The sequence below is a fragment of the Salvelinus alpinus genome, chromosome 18, assembly GCF_045679555.1.
Source record: "Salvelinus alpinus chromosome 18, SLU_Salpinus.1, whole genome shotgun sequence".
Lineage (NCBI taxonomy): Eukaryota > Metazoa > Chordata > Actinopteri > Salmoniformes > Salmonidae > Salvelinus > Salvelinus alpinus.
Genome location: NC_092103.1, coordinates 47,916,882 through 47,931,621, shown reverse-complemented (window position 1 = coordinate 47,931,621; position 14,740 = coordinate 47,916,882). Strand labels below are relative to the sequence as shown.

General features: G+C 47.6%; 1 protein-coding gene across 1 annotated transcript in view; it reads left to right on the top strand.

Annotated features, from left to right (window-relative positions):
• The window catches only part of LOC139544425 (netrin receptor DCC-like), a 653,665-nt gene that overhangs the window by 568,358 nt on the left and 70,567 nt on the right, over positions 1-14,740 (top strand). Inside the window, exons 23-24 of the mRNA XM_071351497.1 lie at positions 7,262-7,418; positions 13,373-13,605. Of these exons, the coding sequence (XP_071207598.1) occupies positions 7,262-7,418; positions 13,373-13,605 (390 nt within the window). The remainder of the gene's footprint in view (positions 1-7,261; positions 7,419-13,372; positions 13,606-14,740) is intronic.

The window sequence follows — 14,740 nt, the reverse complement described above, 5'->3', positions numbered from 1 at the left end:
ATGCTTTTGAGCCAATCAGTTGGATTGTGACAAGGTAGGGGTGGTATACAGAAGATAGCCCTATTTGGTAAAAGAACAGCTCAAATAAGCAAAGAGAAACAACAGTACATCATTACTTTAAGACATGAACATTGAACGTTTCTTCAAGTGCAGTCGCAAAAAGACATCAAGCGCTGTGATAGAACTGTCTCTCATGAGGACCGCCACAAGAACAGAAAGACCCAGTGTATTCTACAATGTAGAATACAATAAAGTAAAACCCTTGAATGAGTAGGTGTCCAAAACACACACACACACACACGTTTCGTACCGCGTAGGCAGTTCTGTTTGAGTAGCTGATAGACCTAGTAGCCTGAGGGTGTATTAGCCCTAATGGAATACAGTCTACACGCTATGGCTGCCTCTCAAACGACCCTATGGGCCTGGTTAAAAGTAGTGTACTATAGAGAATAGAGCTGTCTTTAGGAAGCAGTCCTTACCTCAGCCCAGAGGAGGAGGGTTGTCTATGGCTGGAGGATGAACGCTTGGTAATTAAGTACAGGCAGCAGTCCTTACCTCAGCCCAGAGGAGGAGGGTTGTCTATGGCTGGATGATGAACGCTTGGTAATTAAGTACAGGTAGCAGTCCTTACCTCAGCCCAGAGGAGGAGGGTTGTCTATGGCTGGAGGATGAACGCTTGGTAATTAAGTACAGGCAGCAGTCCTTACCTCAGCCCAGAGGAGGAGGGTTGTCTATGGCTGGAGGATGAACGCTTGGTAATTAAGTCCAGGTAGTGTTAAACGCTTCAGTATATCTGTTATTTTATTCGAGACGGCGGGGAGGTGATCGTGAACGTAGGGACAGGTTGATTTGATGACATTCTCCATCACCCCGTTATTGTGACCTTGACAGGAGTGGCGTGGAGAAGCCTCGTGTTGGTGTGGGGGCTTGTAGGCGCCACAGTGAATCCATCCTTCACAGTTAACCCCCCCCCCCCTATGAACACTCAGAGGGAGCACGGGACTGATGGCAGCAAGCTCATGCACACACCACACACACACACACACACACACCACACACACACACCACACGCACACACACACCACACACACACCACACACCCACACACCCACACACACACCACACACCACACGCACACCACACACCACACACCACACGCACACGCACACACAAACCACACACCCACACACACACACACCACACCCACACACACACACACACACCACACACCACACCCACACACCCACACACACACCACACACCCACACACACACCACACACCCACACACACACCACACACCCACACACCCACACCACACACCCACACACACACACCACACACCCACACACACACCACACACCCACACACCCACACACACACCACACACCCACACACACACCACACACCCACACACACACCACACACCCACACACACACCACACACCCACACCACACACCCACACACCCACACACCCACACACACACCACACACCCACACACCCACACCACACACCCACACACCCACACACACACCACACACACCACACACACCACACACACACACACACACCGCTGTATGGTACCAGCGATGGAATGTGCATAGCTCTCTCTCAATTTGTCTTGTTGTATTGCTGTGTTCGGTATTTTAGGCTGTTTGGGAACAGCTGGTGTTTTGAAAGGAACACACACACACACACACACACACACACACACACACACACACACACACACACACACACACACACACACACACACACACACACACACACACACACACACACACACACACACACGTACTGTAGGAAACAGGGATTGAGAACACAGTCTGTCTGTTAGTGCTCTGACTACAGTCCAACACCCACTGTTATCTGACTACAGTCCAACACCCACTGTTATCTGACTACAGTCCAACACCCACTGTTCTCTGACTACAGTCCAACACCCACTGTGGTCTGACTACAGTCCAACACCCGCTGTTCTCTGACTACAGTCCAACACCCACTGTTCTCTGACTACAGTCCAACACCCACTGTGCTCTGACTACAGTCCAACACCCACTGTGGTCTGACTACAGTCCAACACCCACTGTTCTCTGACTACAGTCCAACACCCGCTGTTCTCTGACTACAGTCCAACACCCACTGTGGTCTGACTACAGTCCAACACCCGCTGTTCTCTGACTACAGTCCAACACCCACTGTTCTCTGACTACAGTCCTCTGACTACAGTCCAACACCCACTGTTCTCTGACTACAGTCCTCTGACTACAGTCCAACACCCACTGTTCTCAGACTACAGTCCTCTGACTACAGTCCAACACCCGCTGTTCTCTGACTACAGTCCAACACCCACTGTTCTCTGACTACAGTCCTCTGACTACAGTCCAACACCCACTGTTCTCTGACTACAGTCCAACACCCACTGTTCTCTGACTACAGTCCAACACCCACTGTTCTCTGACTACAGTCCAACACCCACTGTTCTCTGACTACAGTCCTCTGACTACAGTCCAACACCCACTGTTCTCTGACTACAGTCCAACACCCGCTGTTCTCTGACTACAGTCCAACACCCACTGTTCTCTGACTACAGTCCTCTGACTACAGTCCAACACCCACTGTTCTCTGACTACAGTCCAACACCCACTGTTCTCTGACTACAGTCCTCTGACTACAGTCCAACACCCACTGTTCTCTGACTACAGTCCAACACCCGCAGTCCTCTGACTACAGTCCAACACCCACTGTTCTCTGACTACAGTCCAACACCCACTGTTCTCTGACTACAGTCCAACACCCACTGTTCTCTGACTACAGTCCAACACCCACTGTGCTCTGACTACAGTCCAACACCCACTGTGGTCTGACTACAGTCCTCTGACTACAGTCCAACACCCACTGTTCTCTGACTACAGTCCAACACCCACTGTGCTCTGACTACAGTCCAACACCCACTGTGGTCTGAATGGCGTGTCACTCTCAAGCAGTACATAACAATACTGGTCCAGCTGCTCAGACCTTTTTGTCATTGTTTTCAATGTGCTGCAGCATTAGAAGTGAAGGAGGGAAAACATACAGTTTTTACACAGTTTTAGTGACACGATGCGTTTTTTTTTTTTTGTGTATGTAGTAATGGCAGTTAGAAGCAGAAACAGAGAGGACAAGAATTCCGTTAGCATTCGCAGTGTAGAATCACTTTTGCAGAGAGAGAAGCTAGTGTGGAAGGATAATTTTCAGAATATGAAGATCATGGCTTTGTCAATTCGGAGTCTGACAGTGAGTTGGAAGAAGAGGATGAGATTGACCCTCAGCCTCCCCCCACCCGTTATAGAGGACCAGACTTAACTAAAAGCAGTAGAGTTGAAGCGAGTGTGTTTCTCTTGAGCGGGTGTGAGGTTATATTGTTGTGAATGAGTTGAAATATCTCTGGGTATATAGAGAATAGGTTTTAACGTCTTGGGGATCAAATCAAATCAAATCAAATTGTATTAGTCACATGTGCCGAATACAACAGTGTAATGTTTACTTACGAGCCCCTAACCAACAATGTAGTTAAAAAAATATATATATGGATAAGAATAAGAGATAAAAGTAACAAGTAAATAAAGAGCAGCTGTAAAATGACAATAGCGAGACTATATACAGGGAGGTACCGGTACAGAGTCAATGTGCAGGGGCACCGGTTAGTTGAGGTAATATGTAGGTAGAGTTATTAAAGTGACAATGCATAGATGATAACAACAGAGAGTAGCAGCGGGGTAAAGGGGGGGTGGGGGCAATGCAAATAGTCTGGGTAGCCATTTGATTAGCTGTTCAGGAGTCTTATGTCTTGGAGGTAGAAGCTGTTTAGAAGCCTCTTGGACCTAGACTTGGCGCTCCGGTACCGGTTGCCGTGCGGTAGCAGAGAGAACAGTCTACGACTAGGGTGGCTGGAGTCTTTGACAATTTTTAGGGCCTTCCTCTGACACCGCCTGGTATAGAGGTCCTGGATGGCAGGAAGCTTGGCCACAGTGATGTACTGGGCCGTTCACAATACCCTCTGCAGTGCCTTGCGGTCAGAGGCCGAGCAGTTGCCATACCAGGCGGTGATGCAACCAGTCAGGATGGTGCAGCTGTAGAACCTTTTGAGGATCTGAGGACCCATGCCAAATCTTTTCAGTCTCCTGAGCGGGATAAGGTTTTCACGACTGTCTTGGTATGCTTGGACCATGTTAGTTTGTTGGTGATGTGGACACCAAGGAACTTGAAGCTCTCAACCTGCTCCACTGCAGCTCCATTGTTGAGAATGGGGGCGTGCTCGGTCCTCTTTTTCCTGTAGTCCTCAATCACCTCTTTTGTCTTGATCACGTTGAGGAAGAGGTTGTTGTCCTGGCACCACATTACCAGGTCTCTGACCTCCTCCCTGTAGGCTGTCTTGTCGTTGTCGTTGATCAGGCCTACCACTGTTGTGTCATTGGCAAACGTAATGATGGTGTTGGAGTCGTGCCTGGCCGTGCAGTCATGAGTGAACAGGGAGTACAGGAGGGGACTGATCACGCACCCATGAGGGGCCCCCGTGTTGAGGATCAGCGTGGCGGGTGTGTTGTTACCTACCCTTACCACCGGGGGCAGCCCGTCAGGAAGTCCAGGATCCAGTTGCATAGGGAGGTTTTTAGTCGCAGGGTTCTTAGCTTATTGATGAGCTTTGAGGGCACTATGGTGTTGAATGCTGAGCTGTAGTCAACGAATAGCATTCTCACATAGGTGTTCCTTTTGTCCAGGTGGGAAAGGCCAGTGTGGAGTGCAATAGAGATTGCATCATCTGTGGATCTGTTGGGGCGGTTTGCAAATTGTAGTGGGCCTAGGGTTTCTGGGATAATGGTATTGATGTGAGCCATGACCAGTCTTTCAAAGCATTTCATGGCTACAGATGTGAGTGCTATGGGTCGGTAGTCATTTAGCCAGGTTACCTTGGCGTTCTTGGGCTCAGGGACTATGGGTGTCTGCTTAAAACATGTAGGTATTACAGACTCGGACAGGGAGATGTTGAAAATGTCAGTGAAGACACTTGCCAGTTGGTCTGCGCATGCTCGCAGTACACGTCCTGGTGATCCGTCTGGCCCTGCGGCCTTGTGAATGTTGACCTGTTTAAAGGTCTTACTCACATCGGCTGCGGAGAGCGTGATCACACAGTCTTCCGGAACAGCTGGTGTTCTCATGCATGTTTCAATGTTATTTGCCTCGACGCAAGCATAGAAGTAGTTTAGCTCGTCCGGTAGGCTCGTGTCACTGGGCAGTTCTCGGCTGTGCTTCCCTTTGTAGTCTGTAATGGTTTGCAAGCCCTGCCACATCCGACGAGCGTCAGAGCCAGTGTAGTACGATTCGAATTTAGCCCTGTATTGGCGCTTTGCCTGTTTGATGGTTTGTAGGAGGGCATAGCGGGATTTCTTATAAGCTTCCGGATTAAAGTCCCGCTCCTTGAAAGCGGTAGCTCTACCCTTTAGCTCAGTGCGGATGTTGCCTGTAATCCATGGCTTCTGGTTGGGGTATGTACGACGTCACTGTGGGGACGACGTCATCAACGTCATCGATAAACAGCCAATGACTGATGTGGTGTACTCCTCAATGCCATTGGAGGAATCCCGGAACATATTCCAGTCTGTGCTGCAAAACAGTCCTGTAGTTTAGCATCTGCTTCATCTGACAACTTTTTTATTGACCGAGTCACTGGTGCTTCCTGCTTTAATTTTTGCTTGTAATGAGGAATCAGAAGGATAGAATTATGGTCAGATTTGCCAAATGGAGGGCGAAGGAGAGCTTTGTCTGCGTCTCTTTGTGTGGAGTAAAGGTGGTCCAGAGTTTTTTCCCTCTGGTTGCACATTTAACATGCTGATAGAAATTTGGTAAAACAGATTTAAATTTCCCTGCATTAAAGTCCCCGGCTACTAGGAGCGCCACCTCTGGGTGAACGTTTTCCTGTTTGCTTATTGCGGAATACAGCTCATTCAATGAGGTCTTAGTGCCAGCATCGATCTGTGGTGGTTTGTAAACAACTACAAAGAAAACAGATGAAAACTCTCTCGGTAGGTAGTGTGGTTTACAGCTTATCATGAGATACTCTACCTCGGGCGAGCAATAGCTCGAGACTTCCTTAGATATCGTGCACCAGATGTTATTTATAAAAATACATAGTCCGCCGCCCCTTGTCTTACCAGACGCCGCTGTTCTAGCCTGCCGGTGCAGCGTATAACCAGCCAGCTGTATGTTGATGATGTCGTCGTTCAGCCACGACTCCGTGAAGCATAAGATGTTACAGTTTTGAATGTCCCGTTGGTAGTTTAATCTTCCACGTAGGTCATAGATTTTTTATTCTCCAAAGATTGCACGTTTGCTAGCAGAATGGAAGGAAGTGGGGCGGTTTATTCGATCGCCTACGAATTCTCAGGATCACATCAGCTGTTCACCACTCAGGACCAGGCAGAGAAGTCCAGACATTATTAAGTAAGCATAGTATCCTATCTCTAGTAGTGCAACTTTAAGCTCTCTATCTCATTCAAAGGGATGTGAGCAGCAAATGAGATGAATGACTTATGTGCTTGGAATGTGCAAACCATTTCTGTTTTCATTTCCAGAAGGGAGTCAATCAGCCAACTGTCTTACAGTGCACTATTTGTTATTTGAAAAAATATATAGAATATTCCACATTCTTGTCCAACGATCCTATTTCCTGTCCCTGTTGTATTTCAGACATTGGTCAGATGTTCCTATTACCTGTCCCTGTTGTAATTCAGACATTGGTCAGATGTTCCTATTTCCTGTCCCTGTTGTAATTCCAGACATTGGTCAGATGATCCTATTTCCTGTCCCTGTTGTAATTCAGACATTGGTCAGATGTTCCTATTTCCTGTCCCTGTTGTAATTCCAGACATTGGTCAGATGTTCCTATTTCCTGTCCCTGTTGTAATTCCAGACATTGGTCAGATGTTCCTATTTCCTGTCCCTGTTGTAATTCCAGACATTGGTCAGATGTTCCTATTTCCTGTCCCTGTTGTATTTCAGACATTGGTCAGATGTTCCTATTTCCTGTCCCTGTTGTAATTCAGACATTGGTCAGATGTTTCTATTTCCTGTCCCTGTTGTAATTCCAGACATTGGTCAGATGTTCCTATTTCCTGTCCCTGTTGTAATTCAGACATTGGTCAGATGTTTCTATTTCCTGTCCCTGTTGTAATTCCAGACATTGGTCAGATGTTCCTATTTCCTGTCCCTGTTGTAATTCCAGACATTGGTCAGATGCGTCCTCCTCACGGCAGTGTGACGCCCCAGAAGAACAGCAACCTCCTGGTCATCATCGTGGTCTCCGTGGGAGCCGTTACCGTGGTAGTGGTCGTCATAGTAGCGCTGATCTGCACCCGGCGCTCCTCCGCACAACAGAGGAAGTAAGTTGGACCTGCTTCGTCTCCTCTCCTCTCATCAGGCCCCATGTTTTCACAACTGTTTCCCCCTCCTCTTTATAAACTCTCTTTGTTCTAGAGACACGGGAACAGAACAGTTGTACCTCTGAGGAGATATTCTCAGTCCCAAATAGCACTCTATTCCCATTAAAGTGCACTACTTTTTTTACACTACAGAAGTAGTGCACTGTAGGTAATAGGGAGTCATTTTGGACACACCTTTGGACTCTACTGCAGTTTGTTAGTAGCTTATCTTCTCTCCTTTCCAACCCTTAGCTCTGGGATGACACTCTGTTAAGACGTAAAGCATTCTGTTTGATATTTGCCCAGTGCTAGTTATCTGAGCAGAGAGAGAGAGAGACAGAGATGGAGAGAGAGATACAGAGATGGAGAGAGAGAGAGAGAGATGGAGAGAGAGAGAGACAGAGATGGAGAGAGAGAGACAGAGATGGAGAGAGACAGAGATGGAGAGAGAGATACAGAGATGGAGAGAGAGAGAGACAGAGGGAGAGAGACAGAGATGGAGAGAGAGAGACAGAGAGAGAGAGAGAGAGACAGAGAGAGAGAGAGAGAGAGACAGAGAGAGAGAGATACAGAGATGGAGAGAGAGAGACAGAGAGAGAGAGACAGAGATGGAGAGAGAGAGAGACAGAGAGAGAGAGACAGAGATGGAGAGAGAGAGACAGAGAGAGAGAGAGAGAGAGAGAGAGAGAGAGACAGAGAGAGAGAGAGAGAGAGAGACAGAGAGAGAGAGATACAGAGATGGAGAGAGAGAGACAGAGAGAGAGAGACAGAGATGGAGAGAGAGAGAGACAGAGAGAGAGAGCGAGAGAGAGAGAGAGACAGAGATGGAGAGAGAGAGAGACAGAGAGAGAGAGCAAGAGAGAGAGAGAGAGAGAGAGAGACAGAGAGAGAGAGAGAGAGAGAGAGAGAGAGAGAGAGAGACAGAGAGAGAGAGAGAGAGAGAGAGAGAGAGAGATACAGAGATGGAGAGAGAGAGATACAGAGATGGAGAGAGAGAGACAGAGATGGAGAGAGAGAGAGAGAGAGAGACAGAGAGAGAGAGCGAGAGAGAGAGAGAGAGAGAGACAGAGAGAGAGAGAGAGAGACAGAGAGAGAGACAGAGAGAGAGAGAGAGAGAGAGAGAGAGAGAGAGATTCTCTGTCTTGTTCTGTAAGTTAGACTTCTGACAGTACAGCCTCCACAGATCTTACACACCCTGCTATTAGTGAAGACCTACTCATACTTTATTCATTAGATCCTTTCAACACGTGTGGGAGAGAAAGCAAAGCGAAAGTTCAGCTAGTTCGTTAGTGTCCTCGTGTGTGTCTGTGTGTGTGTACGTGTGTCTGTTTGTGTGTGTGTGTCTGTGTGTGTGTACGTGTGTGTCTGTGTGTGTGTACGTGCTTGTTTGTGTGTGTGTGTTAAAAGTATTAAAGGTTAGTCTGGGATATTGTTGAGTCATTGTCTGGATGGACTGTTAGTCTGACATATTGATTCTACGTAGTTTAACAAGACTCGTGACATCTTTTAGACTAATAATAAGAATAGATAAGACAGATTACAGTCTAGACCCGATTTCTCCAAATGCTTTTCCGCTAATATGTTTTATTATGATCATTTTATATGAACCCTCAATTGAATTATACCTCTTCTCTTGTACAGAAAGTGAATAGATCAATTAATAGCGACAGAGTCACACATTGTATCAGATTACTTCCCAAGCAAAGTCACATTTCTCTGAGTCCTCGACTTTAGAGGGTCGTAGCTCAGCTTCTGAACATCATAGAGACAAACCAAAGGTATTCCCATGTACACCAGAGTATATTATTTCCCATGTACACCAGAGTATATTATTTCCCATGTACACCATAGTATATTATTTCCCATGTACATCAGAGTATATTATTTCCCATGTACACCAGAGTATATTATTTCCCATGTGCATCAGAGTATATTATTTCCCATGTTACATCAGAGTATATTATTTCCCATGTACACCAGAGTATATTATTTCCCATGTACACCAGAGTATATTATTTCCCATGTACATCGGAGTATATCATTTCCCATGTACACCAGAGTATATTATTTCCCATGTACACCAGAGTATATTATTTCCCATGAACACCAGAGTATATTATTTCCCATGTACACCAGAGTATATTATTTCCCATGTACACCAGAGTATATTATTTCCCATGTATATCAGAGTACATTATTTCCCATGTACATCAGAGTATACTATTTCCCATGTACATCGGAGTATATTACTTCCCATGTACATCAGAGTATACTATTTCCCATGTACATCAGAGCATATTATTTCCCATGTACATCAGAGCATATTATTTCCCATGTACACCAGAGTATATTATTTCCCATGTACACCAGAGTATATTATTTCCCATGAACACCAGAGTATATTATTTCCCATGTACACCAGAGTATATTATTTCCCATGTACACCAGAGTATATTATTTCCCATGTATATCAGAGTACATTATTTCCCATGTACATCAGAGTATACTATTTCCCATGTACATCGGAGTATATTATTTCCCATGTACATCAGAGTATACTATTTCCCATGTACATCAGAGTATACTATTTCCCATGTACATCGGAGTATATTATTTCCCATGTACATCAGAGTATATAATTTCCCATGTACATCAGAGCATATTATTTCCCATGTACATCAGAGCATATTATTTCCCATGCACATCAGAGTATATTATTTCCCATGTACACCAGAGTATATTATTTCCCATGTACACCAGAGTATAGTATTTCCCATGCACATCAGAGATGTATTATTTCCCATGTACACCAGAGTATATTATTTCCCATGTACATCACAGTATATTATTTCCCATTTACACCAGAGTATATTATTTCCCATGTACATCAGAGTATATTATTTCCCATGTACATCAGTCATGTCTTCTTCTGGCATTTTACCGCTGGTTTCTAGCCTAAAGCATCATGGATTTATGCCAAGTTTTTGATCGGTATAATCAATCGCGAAATAATCATGGATTGCCACCTAGGTTGGGAACTCCTAATCTAAAGTTCCCTCCTCACCCAGAGCCCTGTCCTGTTCCCTAAAGTAAACTCCCTCTCTCCCTCCCTCTCTCCTTCCCTCTCTAGCTCCCTCACTATCTCCCTCTCTCTCGCTCTCCCTCCCTCTCTCCTTCCCTCTCTATCTCCCTCACTATCTCCCTTTCCCTCTCTCCCTCCCTCTCTCCTCCCTCTCTATCTCCCTCACTATCTCCCTTTCTCTCTCTCCCTCCCTTTCCCCCTCCCTCTCTCCTCCCTCTCTAGCTCCCTCACTATCTCCCTTTCCCTCTCCCCCTCCCTCTCTCCTCCCTCTCTAGCTCCCTCACTATCTCCCTTTCCCTCTCTCCCTCCCTCTCTCCTACCTCTCTAGCTCCCTCACTATCTCCCTTTCCCTCTCTCCCTCCCTCTCTCCTCCCTCTCTAGCTCCCTCACTATCTCCCTTTCCCTCTCTCCCTCCCTTTCCCTCTCCCTCTCTCCTCCCTCTCTAGCTCCCTCACTATCTCCCTTTCCCTCTCCCCCTCCCTCTCTCCTCCCTCTCTAGCTCCCTCACTATCTCCCTTTCCATCTCTCCCTCCCTCTCTCCTCCCTCTCTAGCTCCCTCACTATCTCCCTTTCCCTCTCCCCCTCCCTCTCTAGCTCCCTCACTATCTCCCTTTCCCTCTCTCCCTCCCTCTCTCCTCCCTCTCTAGCTCCCTCACTATCTCCCTTTCCCTCTCTCCCTCCCTCTCTCCTCCCTCTCTAGCTCCCTCACTATCTCCCTTTCCCTCTCTCCCTCCCTCTCTCCCTTCCTCTCTCCTCCCTCTCTAGCTTCCTCACCATCTCCCTCCCTTTCCCTCTCTCCATCCCTCTCTCCCTCCCTCTCTCCTCCCTCTCTAGCTCCCTCACTATCTCCCTCCCTTACCCTCTCTCCCTCCCTTTCCCCCTCCCTCTCTCCTCCCTCTCTAGCTCCCTCACTATCTCCCTTTCCCTCTCCCCCTCCCTCTCTCCTCCCTCTCTAGCGCCCTCACTTCTCCCTTTCCCTCTCTCCCTCCCTCTCTATCTCCCTCACTATCTCCCTTTCCCTCTCTCCCTCCCTCTCTCCTCCCTCTCTAGCTCCCTCACTATCTCCCTTTCCCTCTCTCCCTCCCTTTCCCCCTCCCTCTCTCCTCCCTCTCTAGCTCCCTCACCTGCTCCCTTTCCCTCTCCCCCTCCCTCTCTCCTCCCTCTCTAGCTCCCTTACTATCTCCCTTTCCCTCTCTCCCTCCCTCTCTCCTCCCTCTCTAGCTCCCTCACTATCTCCCTGTCCCTCTCCCCCACCCTCTCTAGCTCCCTCACTATCTCCCTCTCCCCCTCCCTCTCTAGCTCCCTCACTATCTCCCTTTCCCTCTCTCCCTCCCTCTCTCCTCCCTCTCTAGCTCCCTCACTATCTCCCTTTCCCTCTCCCCCTCCCTCTCTCCTCCCTTTCTAGCTCCCTCACTATCTCCCTTTCCCTCTCTCCCTCCCTCTCTCCTCCCTCTCTAGCTCCCTCACTATCTCCCTTTCCCTCTCTCCCTCCCTTTCCCTCTCCCTCTCTCCTCCCTCTCTAGCTCCCTCACTATCTCCCTTTCCCTCTCCCCCTCCCTCTCTCCTCCCTCTCTAGCTCCCTCACTATCTCCCTTTCCATCTCTCCCTCCCTCTCTCCTCCCTCTCTAGCTCCCTCACTATCTCCCTTTCCCTCTCCCCCTCCCTCTCTAGCTCCCTCACTATCTCCCTTTCCCTCTCTCCCTCCCTCTCTCCTCCCTCTCTAGCTCCCTCACTATCTCCCTTTCCCTCTCTCCCTCCCTCTTTCCTCCCTCTCTAGCTCCCTCACTATCTCCCTTTCCCTCTCTCCCTCCCTCTCTCCCTTCCTCTCTCCTCCCTCTCTAGCTTCCTCACCATCTCCCTCCCTTTCCCTCTCTCCATCCCTCTCTCCCTCCCTCTCTCCTCCCTCTCTAGCTCCCTCACTATCTCCCTCCCTTACCCTCTCTCCCTCCCTTTCCCCCTCCCTCTCTCCTCCCTCTCTAGCTCCCTCACTATCTCCCTTTCCCTCTCCCCCTCCCTCTCTCCTCCCTCTCTAGCGCCCTCACTTCTCCCTTTCCCTCTCTCCCTCCCTCTCTATCTCCCTCACTATCTCCCTTTCCCTCTCTCCCTCCCTCTCTCCTCCCTCTCTAGCTCCCTCACTATCTCCCTTTCCCTCTCTCCCTCCCTTTCCCCCTCCCTCTCTCCTCCCTCTCTAGCTCCCTCACCTGCTCCCTTTCCCTCTCCCCCTCCCTCTCTCCTCCCTCTCTAGCTCCCTTACTATCTCCCTTTCCCTCTCTCCCTCCCTCTCTCCTCCCTCTCTAGCTCCCTCACTATCTCCCTGTCCCTCTCCCCCACCCTCTCTAGCTCCCTCACTATCTCCCTCTCCCCCTCCCTCTCTAGCTCCCTCACTATCTCCCTTTCCCTCTCTCCCTCCCTCTCTCCTCCCTCTCTAGCTCCCTCACTATCTCCCTTTCCCTCTCCCCCTCCCTCTCTCCTCCCTTTCTAGCTCCCTCACTATCTCCCTTTCCCTCTCTCCCTCCCTCTCTCCTCCCTCTCTAGCTCCCTCACTATCTCCCTTTCCCTTTCCCTCTCTCCCTCCCTCTCTCCCTCCCTCCCTCTCTCCTCCCTCTCTAGCTCCCTCACTATCTCCCTCCCTTTCCCTCTCTCCCTCCCTCTCTCCCTCCCTTTCCCCCTCCCTCCATGTCTCATGTGTCCATCTAACCTCTCTATCATTTCTTCCTCTCTCTTTCTTACACTCTCTATTCTTTCTCCCCCCCTCCTTTCTCATATCCTTTTTATCACTTCTATCTTTGTCTTTCTCTCTTTCTAACTCTCTCCCTCTCCCTCCCCTCTGTAGGAAGCGTGCCACCCACAGTACAGGGAAGAGGAAAGGTAGTCAGAAGGACCTGAGACCTCCAGACCTGTGGATCCATCACGAGGAGATGGAACTGAAGAACATGGAGAAGCCTGCCAGCGCCGCCCCTTCCGGACGCGATTCGCCCATCCAGGGTTCTATCCAGGATATCAGGTCTCAGTCTGTCAGTCACAGCCAATCAGAGAGCCAGATGGGCAGTAAGAGCAGCCACTCAGGTAAGACCAGGCAGAATGTTAGTGATGAGTGTTTTTGGAATATGTCTTGACACCAATAAGAGATGGTAACTAGTTATGTTGTCAACTCTTTGAAAAGTTGTATGTTTCCTGCCAGTCTGTAGTTGTGCGGTCCCTCAACAAAACAATACATTCTCGATTGTTTTTAAAGGAAAAATGCATCAGAAAAGGGAGAAGGATAGAATAAACTTTAGTGTCTCTGAGGGGGGAAACTGTCACCTTCTGTTATCATCATTCTGTCTTTAAAGTATCTCTTCACATTAAAGGTGGCTGTTTCTCTGTGATGTTGTTCATAATATCTCTGTTCATAATATCTCTGTTCATAAGATCTCTGTTCATAAAATCTCTGTTCATAATATCTCTGTTCATAATATGGCTGTTCATAATATCTCTGTTCATAATATCTCTGTTCATAATATCTCTGTTCATAATATGTCTGTTCATAATGTCTGTTCATAATATCTCTGTTCATAATATGTCTGTTCATAATATCTCTGTTCATAATATCTCTGTTCATAATATGTCTGTTCATAATATCTCTGTTCATAATATCTCTGTTCATAATATCTCTGTTCATAATATGTCTGTTCATAATATCTCTGTTCCTAATATTTCTGTTCATAATATCTCTGTTCATAATATCTCTGTTCATAATATGTCTGTTCATAATATGTCTGTTCATAATATGTCTGTTCATAATATCTCTTTTGATAATATCTCTGTTCATAATATGTCTGTTCATAATATCTCTGTTCATAATATGTCTGTGATGAAGATGCAGAGTGTTTTTTATCGATTTGACTTCTCATCCAGATGTAAAGGACTTTGGTATTATAGTTAACAAGGCAGTAAAGGCAATAATAGTCTAAATCTGTTCTGAATACAAATATATTTGATAATTTTCCTCACTTTGGTTGCTGAGGGAGGCTACTAATCTCATACTCCACAGACCAGGGGTCGGCAAACCCGTGGCTCCTGAGCCATACGCAGCTCTTCAACCTCCCCCCCTAGCCACTTCCTGGTTATTTATAGATTCCCCCCCCCCCCTCTCCCCCCCCCAAAAAAAGATTATTTATTTGATCCGTTTTGCGCTGTTTGCTGGAGGTGCGCTTGATTC